The 18,950-nt window shown below is 36.7% G+C and overlaps 3 protein-coding genes across 3 annotated transcripts; 2 read left to right on the forward strand and 1 right to left on the reverse strand.

Annotated features, from left to right (window-relative positions):
• The first annotated feature begins 639 nt into the window (after positions 1 to 639).
• Positions 640 to 4,257, forward strand: HVA22K (HVA22-like protein K). Its single transcript, XM_086641337.1, has 8 exons — positions 640 to 938; positions 1,287 to 1,345; positions 1,603 to 1,700; positions 2,105 to 2,156; positions 2,465 to 2,528; positions 3,255 to 3,350; positions 3,525 to 3,597; positions 3,704 to 4,257. Exons 1-8 carry the CDS (start codon positions 906 to 908, stop codon positions 3,817 to 3,819), a joined length of 591 nt encoding a protein of 196 aa, XP_086497463.1. The 5' UTR covers positions 640 to 905; the 3' UTR covers positions 3,820 to 4,257.
• Positions 4,258 to 11,109: 6,852 nt separating this feature from the next.
• LOC147537587 (arabinosyltransferase RRA3-like) lies at positions 11,110 to 13,572 on the forward strand. Its single transcript, XM_086640638.1, has 2 exons — positions 11,110 to 11,768; positions 12,073 to 13,572. The coding sequence occupies exons 1-2, from the start codon at positions 11,586 to 11,588 to the stop codon at positions 13,189 to 13,191; spliced, it is 1,302 nt and encodes a 433-aa protein (XP_086496764.1). The 5' UTR covers positions 11,110 to 11,585; the 3' UTR covers positions 13,192 to 13,572.
• A 703-nt stretch (positions 13,573 to 14,275) lies between these two features.
• LOC147537588 (serine/threonine/tyrosine-protein kinase HT1-like) lies at positions 14,276 to 17,349 on the reverse strand. The gene is made up of 6 exons (XM_086640637.1): positions 16,911 to 17,349; positions 16,397 to 16,532; positions 15,644 to 15,839; positions 15,443 to 15,561; positions 15,213 to 15,371; positions 14,276 to 14,981 (listed from the first exon to the last, which is right to left on the reverse strand). The coding sequence occupies exons 1-6, from the start codon at positions 17,306 to 17,308 to the stop codon at positions 14,640 to 14,642; spliced, it is 1,350 nt and encodes a 449-aa protein (XP_086496763.1). The 5' UTR covers positions 17,309 to 17,349; the 3' UTR covers positions 14,276 to 14,639.
• Between the last annotated feature and the right edge of the window lie 1,601 nt (positions 17,350 to 18,950).

The raw sequence follows: 18,950 nt of genomic DNA on the forward strand, positions 1-18,950 counted from the left end.
GAATATTTTTGTACTATATTGTTGTTATTGTCCAGTTTCCAGATTGTGTGAAGCTCCATGTCATTTGGTCCATTAATGTTGATTCAAAGTAAAATATTGAATAAGCTTACAATTAAGTGCTTTGAATAACCTATAAATCTCATTTAAAATTACTAATGAATTACGAAACATGTTTGAGTGATGAGGTTTTGTGATAGAATAATGGAGTTGGATATTAAGAATCCAATGACTTGTCCATATATTGATATTATTACTTCGGTGTATCTCCCAATTTAAATGAGGCGAGATGATTACTTCTACAAATATACGAATGATGAGTTCTGATTAAGTAGTGCTAAATAGTATTACAAAAACTTTTGTCTTTAAGAAGTTGTATGCAAGGAGAGTTGTTTCGGTTTTGATTCTCCATGTAAGTTTGATCCAAAAGGTCATGTTATCCCAGTGTTTGTGTAACCCTGGACCGCCATCTACTATTTTACACTTGCTGATAAAGGTCATGGTTAGTAAAAATTAATACAAGGGTAATTTTGAAAATATCGAAAAGGGTAACAGACAATGGATGATCGGTAGATGAAAACTTTGAAAAAGGGAACATATAGGTATTTTCCTACAAATAGGGGCCAAACAGGGGGAACTTGCGTAAAGTAGGGGATCAAACAGAAAACTTGTCCAAAAACAAGGGGCCATATGGGTTGTTGAAAAGACAATTAAAATTCAACATCATCTTTTGCCCTAGTGATTTTGTAACGATTCGTGAAGGGGAATAAAACTCCACTCTCTTCAAAGATTAAAATTCTTTGCCCTCGTACAGAGAGGAAGACTCGTTGAGGGTTAGAGAAGGGATTAAGAAGCAAAGAAGAAGATAAAAGCAAAACTAGGGTTTCCGAATACCCATACAAATCCATATGGCTCTTCTAGGATCTTCCATCACTAGCGAGGTGAAGATCAATTTGCATCTTAATTTCTGTTTTTACTTGTTTCTGTTTTTCATAATTTAGGGTTTTCGGATTAGATTAATTATACAACGTTTTAGACATTCTCAAGTAGAATTTTTGTTTGACTTTTTCTTTTTTTACTTTCAATTTAATCATGATCATTGTATTTAACATTGTTTTATGGTGGTTTAGAACAATTTGATATAATGTTTTGTTTTTTAGAATACAAGATTTATCTGATGCCTAAATAAATATTTGAATGACCCAATCTCCATATATAGCTATTGACAAATTCCCTCCTTTATACTGGATAAAGATTCTATTTTTGATGTTTAATTTTTGGGAATGCAGGTTGGTTTGAGATTACTTCTTTCGCCGCTTGGTTCTAATATTGTAGTGAGAACTGCTTGGTGAGTTCTATAGTTTTTCATCATATTTATGTAGCACTAGTGAAGTACAATGTTAGTTTTCTCAAGACTCCATTAGTTTTAATAGTGACATTCGATAAGATTTAAGAATCTCAAGGAGATGGGTGTAGCGTATCTGGGTTTTCTTTCTAATATCCAGATTTTCCATTATGTTGATTTATGAAGATGATTTATAATTAGGTTTTCTACTTAAGCTGAAAGAGAACTTATTTCATCATCTTCCTGCCTTGGTTATGCAGTTGCACTGTGGGGATAGGTTTGCCCGTGTACAACACATTCAAGGCTATTGAGAATAAAGATCAGAATGAACAACAAAAGTGGCTCTTATATTGGGCAGGTTAGTGGCATGAAGAATATTTTTTGGGGTTTGAGTGTATTAAATTTGAACTGCGTTTTGGAAATAAACCTTCGATATGTCATACCTATAGGGAATTTTATATCTTTTGAAGATGGTAGAACATTGTAAGAATCCTTGCTCAGTTGCACATCCTGAGTCCATGTCTTGCCATATACAAATATTTAATAGTAAAGACCCCTCGAATCCCCTGATGTGTAGCCTGGGACTCTCAAGTGAAAGGCCCGTGGGAGATAAGAGTTGGAACCAGCAATGCCACTTAGCCAGTATGAACTTCTATTACTGTCTGTTATAAGACTTTGCGTAGTGGATACCAATGAATCCCAGAATAATTGTCACTCTGAACGTTTTAACAAACATACTTATATTCTTCTGATTATCTGCAGCATACGGGTCTTTCAGCCTCGTGGAAGTTTTTTCTGACAAAATTTTATCATGGTAAATGATACCTGCCGCTAAATTTTATTTTATTTTCTCTAGTTATATGGTATCTTATTTGAAAGCTTTTACTTATTCTCTTTGTGACTGGAACTTTTTCCATTTGTGTTGCTTGTTTCCCTGAGTACCATACTGTAAATCGTCACTGCCTACTGGGTTGTTTGCTTCTTGAATGATTACCCCTTTTAGTATCTCCTTTGTATTCTCCTCTGTTCCTTACTTTACTTGTCAGGTCTTGCTTTTTTGTTTTTCTAAATTTGATCCATGAACCTTGATGCTCAAGTTTACTAATTTCTGTTTGTTTTCAGGTTTCCGTTGTACTACCACATGAAGTTTGCATTTCTTGTTTGGCTCCAACTTCCATCTGCTGATGTAAGCATTACTGGGTGCCACTTAGCCCTAAGTATGTAGTGGGTCATATATAATTGCACGTTTATCAATTGCATCTTGTGGATCTAAAAGAATCGTGGTAGGTAGAGATGAGAGTTAGATATGTAAGCCAAAACTTTTAGTTGATTACCTTAGAGTGAGTCTTTAAAAACGAATCTTGTCGAAAAGCATGATATGAGTTTTTTTTCCTCTATCTACCTATGTGATATCAAGAAATGCGTATTCATTTGATTTCTCCATGGGTCTGTGTGTTCGCCTGTTACGCTAGTTTGAGCTCCAAAGGTGGTTGTGTTATTGTAAGAAGTGTTGATTTATTATTCGCCTTTCATCATAATCAGTTATACCTTTTACCCTTTTAGAAAAGGATTTTGTCCCGACAAATGCTATTCTTCTGCATACACTGCATGTAATTATCTGAAAATAGTTTTGTCCACCAAAGTAGCAAGTTCACTTTTCTGAAATAAGGTTTAGTAGAAACAGTGCTTTTGGTGAGAAGCAGGTTGTTTATTCTTGGAAATTTCCGTTTTACCATTTGGGTTTAAACCTTTTCTACTTACATTTGTCAATGAGGTCCGTGGTTCTGACCTGCTGTAGGTTCTGTATTGATAGGCTGAAAGTTTCTCTATCTTCATCTTTCCTTATTGATTCAGACGAACATTTATTCATCTCCTACTGCCATATCTTATTCTTTTTCATGCTCATTATCAGGGGGCAAAAATTCTATATGCGAGGCATATACGCCCATTCTTGATGAGGCATCAGGCCAGACTAGATCATATAGTAGATGTTTCATACACTGAAATGGTAAGCTTGTGCTTTTTCTGAGCAACACAACCTAGTTGTTATAGTTGTTGCTATATTATTATGGATTTTGCTCTTAGGTACCATTGTTTTCGTTATTGACTTTACTCCTTACTCATATGCAATCTGGCAATGTGAGCACTAACTACCGATAAAAATCTTCAATTGTTTGGTCAGGCCAAATTTATTAGTTCCCACCAAGCAGAAATCCAGATCGCGAGATCAGTGATTGGAAAGATTCTAAAAACAGGTATGAATTTGCAGCTCCATATCTGCTTTTATTTCGGAGCTAGGGGTTGCTAAAAAATTATATTTTTTGCATGGATCGACTGACTTTGTTTTGTTTTGAAAATCAGGAAACCAGATGGTTTGTGACATCATCCACCCAACTAGCCAAACGCGAGAGCACAATGCAATAGAAGCCCCACCTGCGAGACAAGCCCATGATTCAGAGTCGGATGTCGAGGAATGAATGATCTCGTCCCAAATTTTTTGTTCCTTCAGTCTTCGTTGACTTTGAAGGATTAGGTGCAGGTTCTGTTTGTAGGAAGATGCTTTCTGGTATTTCGTGTGAAGTTAATATAGGACTGAATCAAGTGACAGTCTTATGAAAAGAAGCTGACCGTCGTATGGATTGACCTGATGTTGTGATCTATATTATATGCCGCGTTGATAATCCGAAACCCTCGACGCTAAGATATTGCATTTGATCAAGTTTGGACTTAGGTAGAAGGTAGTCTTTTTTTCTTATTCTAATTTGAAATCTGACCCAGAGGTCTGAATTAACTCGAGTTAGATTTCTATTTTCTTTTTGTCTGGCTTGTGATATATGGTTGTCCGAGTGGTTATTTAAGTTGTATGAAATTTGACTAGGCTCAAGGTGGGTTTTATAAGGTTTTCTTTTTTCCAATTTGTATTTTATTTGACTAGCTGAAAATGTTGGACTTGACATAATAAATAGGCCTTTATATATCTCTAGTATATCTATTTGTGGAAAAGGAATTCCGATATTTGTTGGACTATTTTTCGAAGCGAATGTAAAAAACGCAGCTTTTAAGGCCAAATCGTGTCTTTAGGCCATTTTTTGTTTGCTACAATGGAATGTTTTTTTTTTGTTGAAAGGACAATTGAATGTGGATTACCAGGAACTGGTAGGTTAAGGGGGAAATTCTCTTTGTGTGGTGGGTGGATTAGGTTTCTACAAGCCATGTCTCGGCAAAAAAAATTAAATAAAAATAACAAGTTATAGGATATCCTTCGGAAGGGATTAATGTTTTTGGGTGGATAACTGGATATCTCTTTGCAACCCCTTCAGGGGGCTTCCTTCTTAACCAAGATCAACTTTGAGTAATACCAAGTAGGATCTTGGCCTTTGGCATAGGAAGAACAATTTTTAGCAAAGGCAGTGCATTAGACAGGGAGAGCATTTTTTTTAGAATAGAGAGAGACAAACACTGTAATGTCCCTCCTCTCAAACTATTTTAGATCAAAAGACAGATAAGAGAGAAAAATCATGTTCGACAAAAAACTTGTTTGTTAATCAAAGGGAAAGAAGAGAGATGAACATCCTAAAAACCTATTCAACCAAAGGAGAGAAAACTCTAAATCTGTTAGTTTCGATCAAAGAGAGAGAGAGATATAAAGATGGAAACCTAAATCCAAGACGACTAACACAACACTCATCTCCATAGAGGGGTTTGTAATTCTTGTTATTGCTTCATTTCTCCATAGATTTTTAGGATTTTAACACTGATTAATGTAACTTTTCAAGATTCATAAAAGAAATTTCGCTTAGCATAAATAAAAATTCATGAATGAAGGTAGTGAAAATTTATCCAGAACAATTGAAAATTTAAACAAATTTCGTCCAGAGCGGATGAAAAAACAAAACAATTTTAGCCGGCTCAGCCAAAATTTATTGTTTTTTCAGCGGACCCGACCGAAATTTGTTGTCTTTTTCGGCCATTTCGATTGAAATTTGGTGTCTTTTCCAGTCGACCTAACCGAAAATCCTTTGCGAAACAAAAACAATCTAAAATCCTAAAACGTTTGTTCAACTATAGAGGAAGACAAGAAAATGATTTTTCTTTATCTGAGACATATTATCTTCATTATATATGTCTTTGTTTAAGTCGATATCTTTGTTAAAGTCGGTATCCTCGTTTAAGTCGATGGTTTCGTTTAAGTCGATGTCTTCATTTAAGTCAAAGGACTCTTCTTTCTTGATGTAGGTTGCCTCCTTCATTAATAGTGGTTCCTCATCCATGAGATCTTGAGGCATTAGTAAAAGCTTGAAACTAAGACTACAATGAGGGTAAATTTTGCAAGAATTTAATACTAATGGTGATGTTGACAGTAGTGACGATAATAGGGTTGGGTTGTTTATATGAGAGAAAACTACAAAGTCGATGGAATATTAGATTTAGGCTTTTGGTATAGGAAGAGCACGATTTAGTAAAGGCAGTGCGTTACAAAAGTCAATTTATGAATTTACTCTTCCTTTCCAAATTAGTTTAAAGAGGGCGTTATAAAGATCATTTAATAAATAGTGCTAAAATAGAACTTAGATAAAAATTAAGAATAAATCTAATATTTTATTCACTTGTAGTTTCTCTCACATAAACAACCAAACCCCTAATATCGTTCCTACTATCAACATCACCATTAGTATTAAAAAACTTGCAATGTTTACCATCACTATAGTCTTAATTTCGAGTTTAATGATGCCTCAAGATCTCATGGATGAAAAACCACCGTTAATGAAGAAAGAGGCAACCTACATCAAGAAATAAGATTTCTTTTACTTAAACGTAGACATCGAATTAAACAAAACCATCAATTGAAACGAGGACATCGACTTGAACAAAGATATCGACTTAAACAAAGACATTTATAATGAAGATAATATGTCCCAGGTAAAGAAAAATTATTTTCTTGTCTTCTTCTATGGTTGAACAAACGTTTTAGGGTTTTAGGTCGTTTTTTTCGTAAAGAATTTCTGTTGGATCAACTGAAAAATACAACAAATTTAGGTAGGTTCGGCTGAAAAAGACAACAAATTTCGGTCGTAACGGTTGAAAAAGATGACAAATTTCGGTCGGTTTGATTGAAAAAGATAACAAATTTCGACCGATCCCACTGAAAATAGTAATACATTTCAGCTGAGATGGCTGAAATTAGTTTGTTTTTTCAACCGCTCTGGCCGAAATTTTTTAAAATTTTTAGTTGGTATTCATGATTTTTTATTTATGCTAAGCGAAATTTCTTTTATGTAAACGTCGCTTATATAATTTTCAGATGGTTGAACAGTTTTCTCTCTCCTCTCTCTTTTGATCGAAAACTAGATTGAGGGGGAGGGACCAAACATTAAAATTAGGATATTTTAGAAAAAGTGGTTATCTCTCCCTATTTTAAAAAGAGTGCTATCCCTATCTAATGCACTGCCTTTGCTAAAAACTGCTCTTCCTATACCAAAAGCCTAGATTTATTATTAATTTTTATCGAAGTCTTTATATCTTAGCACTATTTATTAAATGATCCTTACAAACGCCCTCCTTAAACTAATTTGGTAAAGGAAGAGCAAATGCATAAATTGACCTTTCTAACGCACTGCCTTTACTAAACATTGCTCTTCTTATACCAAAGGCCAGGATCTTCTATTGACCTAAATCAAATTAAGGAACTAATGAAAGAAAAAGGTGGCAGATCGGTTTTCTCAAAAACCTAATCACTTAGTTGTGTTTGTCTACTTCTAGCAGTCACGGTCTGTGCTTTTAAAGCTGTGAAGAAAGTAACCTTGCTTAGATAAATAGCCGAGAGAGGAAGTGAGAGAGAAACCAAGAGAAGAGAAGCCGAGAGAGAAAAAGATTAAAATATTTTCTCTGTATATCTTAATTAAGGTAATACAAGGGTTTATATAGGTTACATGGACTAATAACTAACAACATTTGAACTAAGATACAATCTATACAATCTTTGACCAAGTCTAACTAATCTAATCGGGTCAGTGAGACCGGATAGTTGGATGACTGGGTTGGGTCTCATAGTGACCCGTAATACCCCTCAAGTTGGAGTGGACATGGAGAGAACGTGCAACTTGACTACGACATGCTTAAAGGCATCTGCACCCAACGACTTTGTAAAAATATTTTCGAGTTGATCCTTTGTAGGTGTGTAGTGGGGAGCAATTAGGTTGTCTTTGATCTTCTCACGAACCAGGTGTAATCTATTTTTATATGTTTGGCTCGTTCGTGGAAGACATGATTATCAACAATGTGCAAGGCGACACGATTATCACAATGAATAATTATTAGAGAGGAGTGGTCCAAACCAAGATCTTTTAGGAGATATTCGAGCCATTGAAGGTAACATGTTAAGGTGGCTAAGGCACGATATTCGACTTCAACAGAGGAGCGGGCAACGTTGAATTGTTTCTTTGATTTCCAGGATAGGAGGCTAGAACCGAGCACATTGAAGTAGCAAGTTGTGGACCGCCTAGTAGAAGGGCATTCTGCCCAATCGAAGTCACATAATCCATAAATATAAAGAAGACTTGGAGCAGAAAGGAGATCCATGTGGCCAAGGGTGCCTATGAGATACTGAAAGACCTTATTAGCAGCATCGAGATGCATGGTTTGTGGAGATCGCATGAATTGGACTGCAAATGTTCATGTCTCCTGACAGTGAGATAAATCAGACGATCAATGAGATGACGAAAAACTGATGGGTACGGAAGGAATTTTCCATCAGTTGGATTGAGGCGAAGCTTTTGTTCAATCGAAAAGGGAGATGGATGAGGAATTGTTAAGTCAGATTCATGGCGAATGTCAAGTGCATATTTACGTTGACAAAGAAATATTCCTTTAGAAGAACGGAACACCTCAATACAAACAAAGTATTGAAGGCGTCCTAAATCTTTGAGGGAAAAAATGGTGCTAAGGAAGTTTTTTATATCTAAAATGGCAAAGGAATTGTTGCCGTAATGATGAAATCATTGACGTATACGAGAACTTAAATGGAAATAAAGGATATAGTGTGGGAAAATAACGAATAATCAGAAAGGGATTGCTGGAAACCTCGTTTAAGGAGGACCAAAGATTATTTTGGAAAACCATGGTGAGAGGATTTTTTTAAGGCCACATAGAGATTTTTGCAGGCGACATACTCGAGTCCCCCCTTAACTGCAAAACCAGGGGATATTTCATAAAAACTTCCTCATCAAGATCACCTTGTAGGAAAACATTAGTGACGTTAAGTTAATGGTGGGACCAAACTTTGACGGCGACAACAAAAATGAGAACTCTGACGGTGACAAACTTGGCTACCGGAGCGAAAGTGTCATGAAAGTCCAGTCCTTCAATTTGGGTATAACCCTTAGCAACTAAGCGAACTTTACATCGCTCGATCGACCCCCCCCCCCAAATCGAAATTTGATCTTATAGACCCATTTGCATCCAGTTGGTGCTTATTGGTTGGAAGGTCGGCGAGGGACCAAGTGTTATTCGATTCTAACGCATGGATTTCTTTAGCCTCGTCACGCCAATGTGGAGATTTCATTGCCTGAGAGAAAGAAGTGGGTTCAGTAGCAGACATTACTAAATTGATGAAAATTTTATGAGATACAGAAAGCGAGTCGTTGGAAACATAGTTGACAAGAGGATAAAGAATATCTCAGTTAGTGTCTGAAAAAGGAAACCGATGAAGTCCCCATAAATGAAGTCGATGGGCCAGACAAAGGAGCAGAAGTGCAGTCGGTGGTAGGGTGAGGGACCCGATCGAGTGTGGGCATAATATCGGTGTTCAAAGGAGGTGTCGGTGAAATGGGTTCAGCGGTGGTGACCCTAGACAAAATAGAAGACGATGGATCAAACACCTGGATACGGTGCTTGTAGCCGAAGCAGAGGAAACGAGGAGGGAGGAATAGCTGAAGATGTAGTAGTCGGAAAGACAAAAGTGTCATCATCTTAAATGTGGAGAAAAGGGAAAGAGGGTGATGGTGGTGAGATGTGATTTGTTGGAGATGTCATTGGAAAAGAATGTTCGAAAAACGTAACATCACGAGATATTAAAATCCGTTTGGAGAGAGATTGTAGACTTTGTAACCCTTTTGGCCGTGGGAATAGCCCAAAATATGGCGGGGTTGGCGCGAGGATTCATTTTAGTTTTCGGTAAGTTAATTCAAACATAATATAGACAACCGAATACACGAAGGTGTGAAAAGGACGGTGGTGTGCTGAGGAGCTTTTCATGGGGGGATTGACCATGAAAAATAAGAGTGGAAAGTTTATTAATCAAGTAAACGTCGTTAAAACACATTCTCCCCAAAAGGAGAGATGGGGATGAGTTTGAATGCGGAGAAAACGAGCCACGTCAAGGATGTGGCGGTGTTTTCATACTACCACTCCATTTTGTTATGGAGTGTAGACACAACTATGTTGATGGATGATGTCATTATCGTGGAACCGTTATCGAATATCCTTATGAAAGAATTTCGTGTCATTATCGGACCGAAAAGTTTGAAGTTGACGAAACACTAAGTTCCTTTACCGGTACGTAAAGAAGAGACACGTGAGTGAAATTGTGTCATAACAAAAATTTAAAAACGAGATAAAATTTCTTAGTGTCCGATTTTGCGGTCATTAAAAATAACCAAGTACATTTAGGAAAATGGCCAACCAAAGTAAAAAAAAATAATGACATCCGAATGTATATGGGACAGAAAAGTGACCCATACATCCGCATGAATAAGTTCAAAGGACGGGAAGAAATAGACGTGCTTAAAGGAAATGATAAACGACATTGTTTAGATTGAGGACAAACAACACACGAGTTTAATCGAAATTGAATTCATACACGGAATCTTAGAAACAAAATACTTGAAACGAGCTAGAAAAGGAAGAGTGGCCTAAACGCCAATTCCAAACATAACTTGCAAATCAGAAATCTCTCCGACGCCCAAGTCCGTAAGGTGTTTTTGCAGTTAAAGAATTGAATTCAAAGCCTGAGTTTAAAAGTTGAACTTTGCATGATTGATTAGGGCTAACCTGTTACCTTTATATAGGCTCGGTTGACCGACAGTGATGATCGGTTGAGAAGATGCAATGGTGAATCACCGACTTAGATGAGAACATGCTTCGATGGCTGTAACAAGGATAGTTTCCTTGCTTGCTTTGTCTTCGTATTTGATAGATTCTCTTGACGATTTCGTACATCGCATACGGAAAGTTGGCTTTCTACTTTGTTTTAACCTTTCATCTTACTTAGATTTGTTGCTTTCTCTGCTCCAGGCCTTAAATCAGGTCAAGCCTTAGGTTGGGTAAACCTTGACCTGGATTCGCCTTCTCATGCCTTAAAGCGAGACGGGCTTAAGCACCGAGCTGATTTTCGCGGACCTCTCTTACTACTCTAGGACTTAGGGCAACGTTATGACCAGAGCTGACTTGATTGGTTTTAGAACCAGAGCAGGACTTAAGGCGCCTAAGAAACTCGTGCAGACCTCCCGGTTTGAGGCTTAGGTGACAGAACTCTATGGATTTACCTCTCTAATGACTTAGACATGGGTTGATCCACTTGATTCTTGGTCTTTTGTTGACTTATTGACCAACATGACCACCTCCGAGCCCCGTCACCACCACCACCACCACCATTTCCTTCGCCATAATCTCTCTTTTCACGACCTCTCATTTCCTAACCTCTCGTTGGGAAGTTGATCATTTTCGCCTTTTTGGAAGCCTATTTGGGGAATTGGTAATGTATAGGGGCCAAAATGAAATTGACCTAATTATAAGTCGTCGCTGCTGTTGGGAGAGAGAAACATGTGCATTGGTGTGAAACGACGATCTCTCCACTTACAATGAACCCTCCTTTGTCAGTATTCTACTCTGTAGATAGAGAGAAGACGATTAAACAATTTAAACATTGAATTATTCCACAATATTAATAGCATCTACTACTTAATACAGATTCATAAACTTAAAAAAAAAAAAAAAAAAAAAAACAAGAAGACTTTCTTCTTCTTCTTCATCATCATCCTTTTGTTTTTTCTAGGGTTTCTAAACTTCCCTTATTTCCCTCCCTCATCCTTTATATACAAGCAAGATCATTTATTCTCTCTCTCTATTTTTATCTGAAATAAGCAAAGCATTAATGACAAATATCTCCCTCTTGCTTTAAAGAGAAACAAAATTAAATATCTTCATTTATATACTTCCAGAGTGAAAATCAACAAAAAGTAAAGATATGATGTCTGGTCGCAGAGACGGATCTCTGATGAGAAATACCGGCCAGTCATTCCGTGGATCTAAAATTGCCATCGCCATTGGAATTGGTATTCTCCTTGGTTGTGTTTTCGCTTTCTTCTACCCTCATGGTTTCTTCAATTCTGATCCCCCTCTTCAGTATCGTCGTACTTCTACTATTCAGGTACCTAATTTTGCCCTAACTTCTTAACTGATTTCTGTTCTTTCTTCTCATTTATTATCTGTTTGAAGTTGTTGTTGAAATTTGATTCTTGGGTAGTTCTTCAATTAGTTCCTTGATCTATAAAAGTTATATCTTTTTTAGGCAAATACTTATTTCTAGTAGTACTGATTGAAGCTAAACTGTAAAACCCTTGATTGTTTTTGAAGTTTTTATACTGAAGCTTTTCTTTAGATCTTATAATCATTTAGGTGCTTAGAGTATGATGAAATTTAGTTGTGTCTTGATTAATTTGTTGGAATGTTAGGGTGGTTCATCAAAATGTGAATCAGCTGACCGAGTTAACATGTTAAAATCGGAATTGATATCGGTCTCGGATAAGAACGCAGAGTTGAAGAAAGAGGTAAAGGAATTAACTGAAAAGCTACGATTATCGGAGCAGGGACAAGATCAAGCTCAGAAGCAATTTTTAGTGTTGGGTAATCCACATAAAGCTGGACCTTTTGGTACTGTAAAAGGGTTAAGAACCAATCCTCCTGTCCTTCCTGATGAATCTGTAAATCCAAGATTAGCGAAAATTCTTGAGAATGTCGCTGTCAGAAAAGAGCTAATAGTTTGTTTAGCAAATGGGAATGTGAAAGAAATGTTGGTTGTCTGGTATGCTAATATCAAGAGAGTGGGTATTACGAATTACTTAGTTGTTGCATTAGATGATGAGATTGCAAACTTATGTAAAGAAAATGATGTTCCTTATTATAAGAGAGATCCTGATGAAGGGGTTGATTCGATTGCTAAAACGGGAGGAAACCATGCTGTTTCAGGGTTGAAGTTCCGTGTGTTGAGGGAATTCTTGCAGCTTGGTTACAGTGTTCTTCTGTCTGATGTTGATATCGTATACTTGCAGAACCCATTTGATCATATATATCGAGATTCTGATGTGGAATCTATGACTGATGGCCATAATAACATGACCGCTTATGGGTATAATGATGTCTTTGATGAGCCAACAATGGGTTGGGCTCGATATGCACATACAATGAGGATATGGGTTTTTAACTCGGGTTTCTTCTACATGAGACCTACAATTCCAGCGATCGAGCTTTTGGACAGAGTGGCTAATAGGCTTGCTAATGAAGCAAACGCATGGGATCAAGCCGTCTTTAATGAAGAACTGTTTTATCCATCTCATCCTGGTTATATTGGTCTTCACGCTTCTAAAAGAACAATGGATTTCTATAGCTTCATGAACAGTAAAGTCCTCTTCAAGACAGTGAGAAAAGATGCTAATTTGAGCAAGTTCAAACCAGTAATCGTTCACGTCAATTACCATCCTGATAAGCTTCCAAGAATGAAAGCAGTTGTGGAGTTCTACGTTAATGGCAATCAAGATGCTCTGAAACCCTTCCCAGATGGGTCTGACTGGTAGAATCATGGTTCATTCTCTCAGCCTCAGATGTCCTTTTTCCCTTCGATATGATTCATGGGATTTGCTGCAAATGCCCCAAAAGCATCCACAGGTTAGTCGATTTGGTTTCACGTTTTCGAAGCATATGCGAAATATGTTATCTTTTTCTCTCCACCATGACCCCAGTTAATTGAGAAGTTAGTTTCGTTTCTATTTTCACTATAATAACACTCGTGTTTCGTTCATTTAGCTGGTACTGTCATATAGTTTTTCGTATCCCTAATATGTTGGGGTTTTATGATTTGTTCTTTTTGTTTTCTTTTAGTAGTTGATTGAATGTTCTTCTAAACTCTAAATTGTAGTTTAAACAATCTCATTCTGTATCAAGTTTTAGTTTTGAGTCGAGAGGATAATTCTCTAGGGTCTTATTACTATCATCTAGCAGTCAATTGATTTGAACCATCTAACTGGTATAGCTCTTCCTGTTTCTGTTAATGGATCGCCATCCTTGATGCAGGTTATTCTATCCAATCAACGAATTTTCTCAGCTTTTTCACGTTTCACTCGAACATTCTTCTGTCTAAGTAACTCCATTAGAAACTGACATCTTCGCCTCCCTCTCTCTCTCTCCCATACGTGCACACACACACATACACATATATAACATAATTCCTAGTTCAAAGTAGGTAACTGAATGCGAAACAAGGTATAATATTACACCCCCTTTTGCTCTTCACGTGACGAAACTGTTCCAATTTGACAAGAATACGCGAAAATCACAACCCCCCAAGTATCTCCCGGCCAACAAAGACATTAGACTACTTAATATCGAAGATGGTTGCATCCAGGGTATCTGCCCGCTTTTATTCCTTCGCTTCCAGATTAACCAGGGAACAAGAAAGAAAGCTTAATTTTATACAAGAAACTACAGCCAGAGTATCATTTTAGCAGATATACATACATCAAATTCTCCTAATCAAAACGGTAAAAAAAAAAAACCAATATATTTCCCTGTAAGATTCAAATCGTACCCTTTGATTCCTGCGATAAAACGACTCTCATCAATCTTAACGGATTGAGGTAAATGAAACATCAAGTCAAATGAATATCGAATAGCACATTGTGTTCTTCAATATTACTCCTCTTCTCAATCACATTGTGTTCTTCAATATTACATCAAACAATTGTAATGAAAAACATGAACATAAAAGAGTCCAAGCTTCTTATTCTTCATTCTTTTCCTTCTGTTCATTGTAAATTTTGAAACTTCAGTGATTAAAAGTTCCTATATACAAAACCTGTACTATTTTCCACCAAAAGAAAATTAAGAGAAAAAGAAAACGACTATACGATGTCAAAACTTTATCTGCATTCTACTGCCTTTTATGAACCATGCCTCATTAGAAGTAAGAAGATTCGGGGCGCCAGTAAGGTGGGACTCTGAAAATAATTTCAGTTTTGTCAGTGAATTACCCCAAGCAACATTTATCGAAGCAACCACGAGTTTTGGGCGTTAAGTTCCTCCTCCTGGATTGCTGTGTCAAATTTACAACAGTTCCCGGCGTATCAGTAATCAGATGAGTGGTTCCCTGTAAATCTTCTTCTCCTTCAGTTTGTTGTTGTTCAGTTGTTTGAGCTTCCACCCCTTGAGGTTGGTCTGTCCTCGCCAGATTCCGGGTTGTGTTGAGGAACTCTACCAAAGAGATGATGATTTCTGTAAACTCTGGTCTCGAAACTGAATCTTCAGCCCAGCAAGATTGTAAGAGAGGCACAAGATCCATTGGCACGTTGTCGATGCTCGGCCTTAGATTCTGAAATTAGTAGTAATTACAACCTAATCCAGTTATAATAACAGAAGTACTCCAAATTCTTAGCTTTACGAAGAGAACAACATCAATAGAACAGATTTTAAAATCCATCTATCTTTTAACTTATTTTCGAAAGTAACCAATTTTCTTGAATCAAAATCTGGTCCATATTAACCAATCTTAGATAAAGAATCGTTCATCATTAAGTACCGTTAGTTAGAGAAGATCACATACCTTATTAACTACAGCAAATGCAGTCTGCATAGTGGTCATCCCTTTGAACGGCGTACAATTCGTGAGCAACTCCCAGAAGACTATACCGAAGCTATAAATGTCGACTTTATGATCGTAATGTTTCTTCTCGCCATGTTTAAGTGGTTCTTTGCTATATAACTGATTCAAAGCGGATGAATCGGTGAAGGTCATACAAGGAAGATTAGCCAAATAGTTAACAGAGACTATACCTCGGGAGCCATCCATTTATAAGTCCCAGCTTCACAGGTCATCTCAATGGTCTCTTCTCGAGCTAACCCAAAGTCAGCAAGTTTAAGCTTCGACTGATCTTCTGTGAGTAACAGATTTGCTGCAAAAAAATGTTTTAGTTCGTTAACGGAATACTTGATTACAAGTACAGAAAGATATTTAGAATCCAAATATTAAATTACCAGGTTTTAGATCACGATGAATGATTCCATTTGAATGTAAGCATTCCATTGCTCGACAGATATCTAACGCGAAGCTAATAGATTGTTCAAGATCAGGACAAGCAGGACGGATTTTCCACAAAAAACTTTTTAGTGAACCACCTTTCATAAGCTCCATGACTATAAGCATACTTGGTTCTACCGAAGCGCCAATAAACTGTTTCACAAATTCAGTTTCTTAGCTTCTGAACTTTAAGTTTTCGACCCTTTCAGTCCAAAAAGTTACTTATATCCATTAATGAAGTAATATTGAGGTCAACGATTATAACAATCATATAAGAGTACGCATCATACACTAATATGTTCAAAAGTCAAATATACTCGCCAATGTTAACTCGCTATGCTCGATACGAGGTTTAAAAGATATGCATAAAAGAAAAGAATATTGCTTATTGCTTCATTATATAATCAGAAGGTTTAAATATATCTAGATCACAGACTCACATGTCGAATGTCGACTTTGTATATAGAAAACATTTAAGAAGGGGAGATATCAATGTTATGTTAATATCACCAAAAGATCAGTCACTAGGTCTTTGAAAACGAAATCGGCATATGTTTCATGTTCATGAGTTCATCATGCACATTGTATTAATAATATGAATGTGTCCTTCATTTTCATTTAGAATCGGGTTAGTTCGAGTAGACTAAACATCGAATGAATGATTCTATTTGATATGCTACCCGATCAAACGAAATACACCAAGAACATACCCTAATGAGATTATCGTGTTTCACCCGTGAAAGCATCATTACTTCCCTTACAAACTTTTCTTTCCGTTCGGTGGGTTTCATGGAAGCTGTTTCACCTGGGTGTATTATCTTAATAGCAACTTCCATGGTTTTGTACCTACAAAAACAAGTGTCTGGTGAGCATTTACAGATTATTAAAGAAGTAATGCCAAGAAACAAGAAAACCTAATTTTAAAGCCCATTGTGGGGATCATAGAATAAATGCTAATTGCACATAATAAATACCATTTAACTCATAAAAGAAACCTAATTTAGTATCAGCCATAATTACTCAATTTGAACAGAAAGAAATCAAGAAAAGACCAATCATTCAGTAAAACTTCATATCAAGTATAAATGAATCAACCCAAGAACTCAATCATAAGAAATTCCAAACCCCAAAATGCAGAGTAGTAAACAGAGCAGAAGAAAGAAAGATAGAGAGAGAGAGAAATGGGTATTGGGTAATAGAAAATAATCAAGAATTGGAACAAACCGGCCTTGGTGAACAGTGGAGTGACCGCCATTGCCAATGATGGAGGTAATGGAGAGATGGTTTAGGTCTATCAACAAGCTTTGATCGATCATATTTGTAATAGAATCATTCGCATTTCTGTTTTCATCATCTTCTTGTTCGTTGGGATTAATACTATTAGAGGATTCTCCATGAAGAGATATTCTTTCCGCCATTCTTGATTCTTGATCCTTTATTGCAATAACCAGAAACAGCAGCAAAAGTAGCGTCCTAGAGAGAGAGAGAGAATGAGAGAGAATGAGAGAATGAGAGTAGCGGGTTCTTGCAGTATTTAAATTTGAAAGAGAGAGAAAGAGAGAGAGAGAGAGGGTGGAGTCATCCGAGAGGGAATATCTTATTCGGTGGAAGGTTCTATTCATTTTTGCTTGGGCTGAAAACAGTAGCTGCAATCTCAGCCGTCCGATTTCGCTACACACAAATCTCGAGGAATTTAAAAGTACCCAAATGTATAGAATGTTTGACTATGTGAAGTTGATTGTCCACAATTACATAGTTTGATTATTAATATATGTGCAAGTACAAATTAATGGTGATCTAATCTTATTCGAGAAGTTGATTAGTAGTGTAATTATTTGTAGTCGTGAATAGTAGTAAATGGCCCTTAGTAAATTAACAAAGAAGACACATCCTAACTTGTAATTTCATCTTCATAAAAAAAAACTAGTAATTTCATAAATAAATTCGTCCTTCCGTTTGGAGAAACAAGAATATTTTCGCAGTATAAAGGCAACACGACTTCGTCTTGTTCCTCATTTCCTTCCATCTCTGACCCTCCTCCTGAGAGAGATGAAGAAATAAAGAAGAATGAGAAGAGAGAAGAGAGAAATGACGGTGGTGGTGGTCAGAGGATGAGAGAGAATCTGAAGAAAAAAATTAAAAATCGTTTGCAATGATATTTTATCGAAAAAAATTACAAGTTTCGCTTGGTTTTCAAAAAAAAAATGATATTTTATCAACGATTTTTACCGGCGTGGAGAAGTAAAGGTTGTGAGGACATGTCCTAGCCAAGTAATTTTTTTTTTTTTTTTGAGAATTCGACAACGATCTACGTTAGTCGCTTCAAGGCATTGATACATCATGAAGATGTGATAAGCACGATAACCGCCTAATTCAAACATCAGCGAAAGAGGTCTAAAGCCCAACAATATGAAAGAAGCGTAAAGCGCGAAAGGTAATTACATTATTTACTTAATGTATAGCCTAAATTAGGTGGGATAAATCTTGATGGCAAACTGTTTCCACCGAGACTCGATCCCACAACCTTATGGTCTTGAGAGGGGTGTCCAACCGTTTACACCAAAGGCTGGTGGACTATCCAAGTAATTGTAGTAAGCAATTATGTGTCTCATGCCACTTATAATCACCAAAGATTCTTCACTTTTACCTCTATTGAAGTGAAAAAGGTTTATGATAAGTTGATAACACTTACCGAGAGAGAACTCTACTTGAAAGCAAATCCAATATTCCTAATTACCTCTTCCATTTTGCATTGTTTTATAACAATTAGGATTTATCTTCATTATTGGTTTCAGTTTCGAAGATTTAGTGTTTAGTTGGGAGTTATTTCAATCATGATAAAGTTAGACACCGAGATTGCATGCTAAAATCCAACAAAGAGAGAAAGAAGTTCCAACAACTGCTGGCTTCTCTCCCTCTCACTCCTCTTACACTAATGGGGTGAGAAACCATTCGAAGTGGTCCAGGAAAAACGATGTTGATCTATAGTGATCCCTGTCTCCTGTAGAAGAAGGAAACAACTGATTATATGTAGTGACTGTATACATTATAGGGCAAGGCCATATTGGGCCTCTGCAGGTACGCCCCTCGCCTCCTTTGTCTCATAACAAGCGGTAATCGCTACTTCCATAATTTACTCCTTACCGGTTGGGTGTCTTATTTATATTCATTTCATTGCTAGTACAACTGATCATTCTTTGGGTACAATTAGAAGGTTAGAATCATGAGGCATTTCGTTCCCTCGCTATCTTATATTAACATAAA

Source organism: Eschscholzia californica, unplaced genomic scaffold (genome assembly GCF_041429995.1).
Source record: "Eschscholzia californica isolate CP2 unplaced genomic scaffold, dmEscCali1.0.p SCAF_5, whole genome shotgun sequence".
Lineage (NCBI taxonomy): Eukaryota > Viridiplantae > Streptophyta > Magnoliopsida > Ranunculales > Papaveraceae > Eschscholzia > Eschscholzia californica.

What these genes read in the sequence shown, in the direction of transcription:
- LOC147537588 (XM_086640637.1), bottom strand. Translation starts at nt 17,308, where the DNA reads ATGAATAGAACCTTCCACCGAATAAGATATTCCCTCTCGGATGACTCC. An exon ending in TCCACTGTTCACCAAGGCCG is followed by an intron (nt 16,533 to 16,910) that starts GTTTGTTCCAAT and finishes TTGTTTTTGTAG; the next exon opens with GTACAAAACCATGGAAGTTG. An exon ending in AACACGATAATCTCATTAGG is followed by an intron (nt 15,840 to 16,396) that starts GTATGTTCTTGG and finishes TTTGTGAAACAG; the next exon opens with TTTATTGGCGCTTCGGTAGA.
- HVA22K (XM_086641337.1), top strand. Translation starts at nt 906, where the DNA reads ATGGCTCTTCTAGGATCTTCCATCACTAGCGAG. An exon ending in ATTGTAGTGAGAACTGCTTG is followed by an intron (nt 1,346 to 1,602) that starts GTGAGTTCTATA and finishes TTGGTTATGCAG; the next exon opens with TTGCACTGTGGGGATAGGTT. An exon ending in ATGTTTCATACACTGAAATG is followed by an intron (nt 3,351 to 3,524) that starts GTAAGCTTGTGC and finishes TTGTTTGGTCAG; the next exon opens with GCCAAATTTATTAGTTCCCA.
- LOC147537587 (XM_086640638.1), top strand. Translation starts at nt 11,586, where the DNA reads ATGATGTCTGGTCGCAGAGACGGATCTCTGATGAGAAATACCGGCCAG. An exon ending in GTCGTACTTCTACTATTCAG is followed by an intron (nt 11,769 to 12,072) that starts GTACCTAATTTT and finishes TTGGAATGTTAG; the next exon opens with GGTGGTTCATCAAAATGTGA.